At 47.0% G+C, this 2,505-nt stretch overlaps 1 protein-coding gene across 1 annotated transcript; it reads right to left on the bottom strand.

Moving 5' to 3' along the window:
* Positions 1–1,464: 1,464 nt before the first annotated feature.
* LOC147091202 (putative G protein-coupled receptor 139) lies at positions 1,465–2,298 on the bottom strand. The gene has a single exon (XM_085976522.1). It carries the CDS (start codon positions 2,296–2,298, stop codon positions 1,465–1,467), a length of 834 nt encoding a protein of 277 aa, XP_085832648.1.
* Positions 2,299–2,505: the final 207 nt, after the last annotated feature.

The following is a 2,505-nucleotide window of genomic DNA, read 5'->3' as shown; positions in this document are numbered from 1 at the left end:
AGGCCGCGGTGACTGGAGCATTCACATCCTGACGATGTGTTCGGCGAGTTGGGCGGAGGCAGCGCAGCGCAATGAGCAGCAGCAGCAGCCATGATGACCCGCTGCAGCACATCAGCTGGCAGCGCCATGGTGGGAAACTCACAGTCCGACTGGGAGGAGGGGAGCCGGGCATGGCGGCCAGAGATCAGATTGTGAGTGGGAGAAGCAGGCCACCACATGTGGAGCCGGCAACAGAGAGGAGGAGGCCGCGGTGATGAGGAGGATGGAGTGGCTGAGGGACATCGTGCTCCCACTGCCACGGGACGCCATTGTATTGACTCTCTGAACACGGCACTGTATGTATAGCTGATGCGTCCCTACGGGGAGTAAGCATTCCATTGTAATTGTACTTGGACTGGTTACATATGGCAAATAAAAAATTGAACTGAGCAGCAAATGAGCTGAGGCAGGGGCGAAGTTTGGTGAAGTTACTGCGGCGGAAATAAGCCGTACTGGTGATGGAGTGGATATGTGGTCTGAAGATCATCCTGTGATCAATTATGGCACAAAGTTTCCAAGCAGACTGATTCAACATTAGACAGGCGCTAAGGAGAGGGCTGGAGTCGTTCGCTAGTCAACGGTGTTGGTGGCAGGCGGTCAATAGCTTTGGACTTACTAATATTTTGTTGGATGGCACCAGAGCTGAAAGAATAAAGCTAATGGAAAAGACTGAAAATGTTGGGTCGTGGTGCTATAGAAAATAGAGGACTTACATGAGGCCTGATAGAGATCTTTAAAATTATGAATGGTTTGGTCATGGTGGATGTCGAGAGAATGTTTCCACTTGTCGGAGAATGCAACACTTCTGGCAATAATTTCCAGATAGTTCCTAATAAACCCAATAGGGAAATAAGGAGCATTCTTTTACTCAGAGAGTGGTTAGAATGTGGACCTCACAGCCATAGGAAGTGGTTGAGGCAAATAGCTTAGATTCTCTCAAAAGGAAACTTGATGAGAAAATGAGAGAAAATGGAAAAGAAAGAAATGCTGAGATGAGTTAGATGCAATGGGAGGAGACCCGTGTGGAGCATGAACAGCAGCACAGCCTATTTGGGCCGAATGGCCTTTTTATGTGTTGTATATTCCATGTAATATAATCCTCTGAACAGCAGCTCAGATCTGTCCATCTACCTATTGAAGAGGCTTTAACTCTGGAAGCTGCGAATGAATTGCTGCACTATTAGCTGGAGGGACTCTTTACAGAAGAGCTCAGATAGAATGCAGCACACTGGTGGTCCTGTCCCGAAAGGCAATGTGGGAATTGTCAATCAGAAATCGTGCCGAGTCCCAAGCACAGTGCTCGCCCCGCCGCTGGGTGTATTTTCAGATCAGCAGTGATTCCTGGTGTAATTTAGTGGATGGCAGTCTGGGGCTGAATATTATATTCCTGGACTGGAAACACTGTGACCCGCCTTTGGGCTGGGCTCAGTTTTTCTGATTATTAATGAATTGAATAATTGAGGTAACTGGATATTTCACTGCACTCTTCACCTGCTCCCTAAACTTGGACTGGGTCATCCCATAAATAAATGTGTTTGTGCAGCAACTTAAATTACGCAGCATAAATCCGACTTGATCAAAGATAATTAAATAAACTTTGTAATCATTTGGATTTGTTCCTGTAATGGTATAATATAAGACATCTGTAACAGTTACCAACCACAGAAGTATGAAGCTGCCGGATATGGTGAAGAGTAAAATCACAGCCTTCCTTCTGCTCTCCATCTCTGGGTCACTGCCAATCTCTCCCTTGCTCTCACCCCTCAGTCCCTTACGGATTCGACTGGCCACCAGAATGTGTCTGACTGTCAGAGCGTTGAGCAACAGAATTAAAGCGAATGGGAGCAATGGGGTTAAAACCATATTAAACCACTCAAATCCGACCCAGCCAGGCTCAGTGAAATAGCTTGTGATTTCGGAACAGAGCCAAGGCACATTGTCAATTATCACCCAGGGTTGAATTGTAAAGTAGAAGGGAACGTTTTTTAAACAGAGCAGAATGCAGGTTGTTCCCAGAACCGCAGCTGCAGTTTTCTCAGTGCAATATTTAGTTTTCAGCTTTTGGCAACAAATGGTCACAAATCGATCAAAGGTGAATGTGACAGTGAACCAGACAGAACAGTCTGTGGCTGCACGGAGCAGGACAGCGATAACAGTACACACAGGGGTGATGGACAGGAAACACCATGGGAAATAATGCCCTTTGATCCGGTTCAATATGACCTCAGTGACAATGACCAGTAGATCCGCCACTGCCATGGCCAACAGGTAGCGAGTGGTGCAGGTGGAGAGCCCGCACTTTGCCCAGGACAGGATCACAATCGCCACTAAATTCACTGTAAAAAGAGAAGGGAAAAGAGACTGGAAATTACTGACCAAACATTCTCCGTGTCTGAGCCCAGACAGTAAGGGATGGATTTTAACACTCGAAAAACGGGCGGGTTGGGGTCGGGTCAGAGTTTCAAA

This window comes from Somniosus microcephalus, unplaced genomic scaffold, assembly GCF_052327205.1.
Source record: "Somniosus microcephalus isolate GS21.2 unplaced genomic scaffold, FLI_Smic_1.0 unresolved_chr3, whole genome shotgun sequence".
NCBI lineage: Eukaryota > Metazoa > Chordata > Chondrichthyes > Squaliformes > Somniosidae > Somniosus > Somniosus microcephalus.
This window is presented reverse-complemented; position numbering and strand designations above follow the sequence as displayed.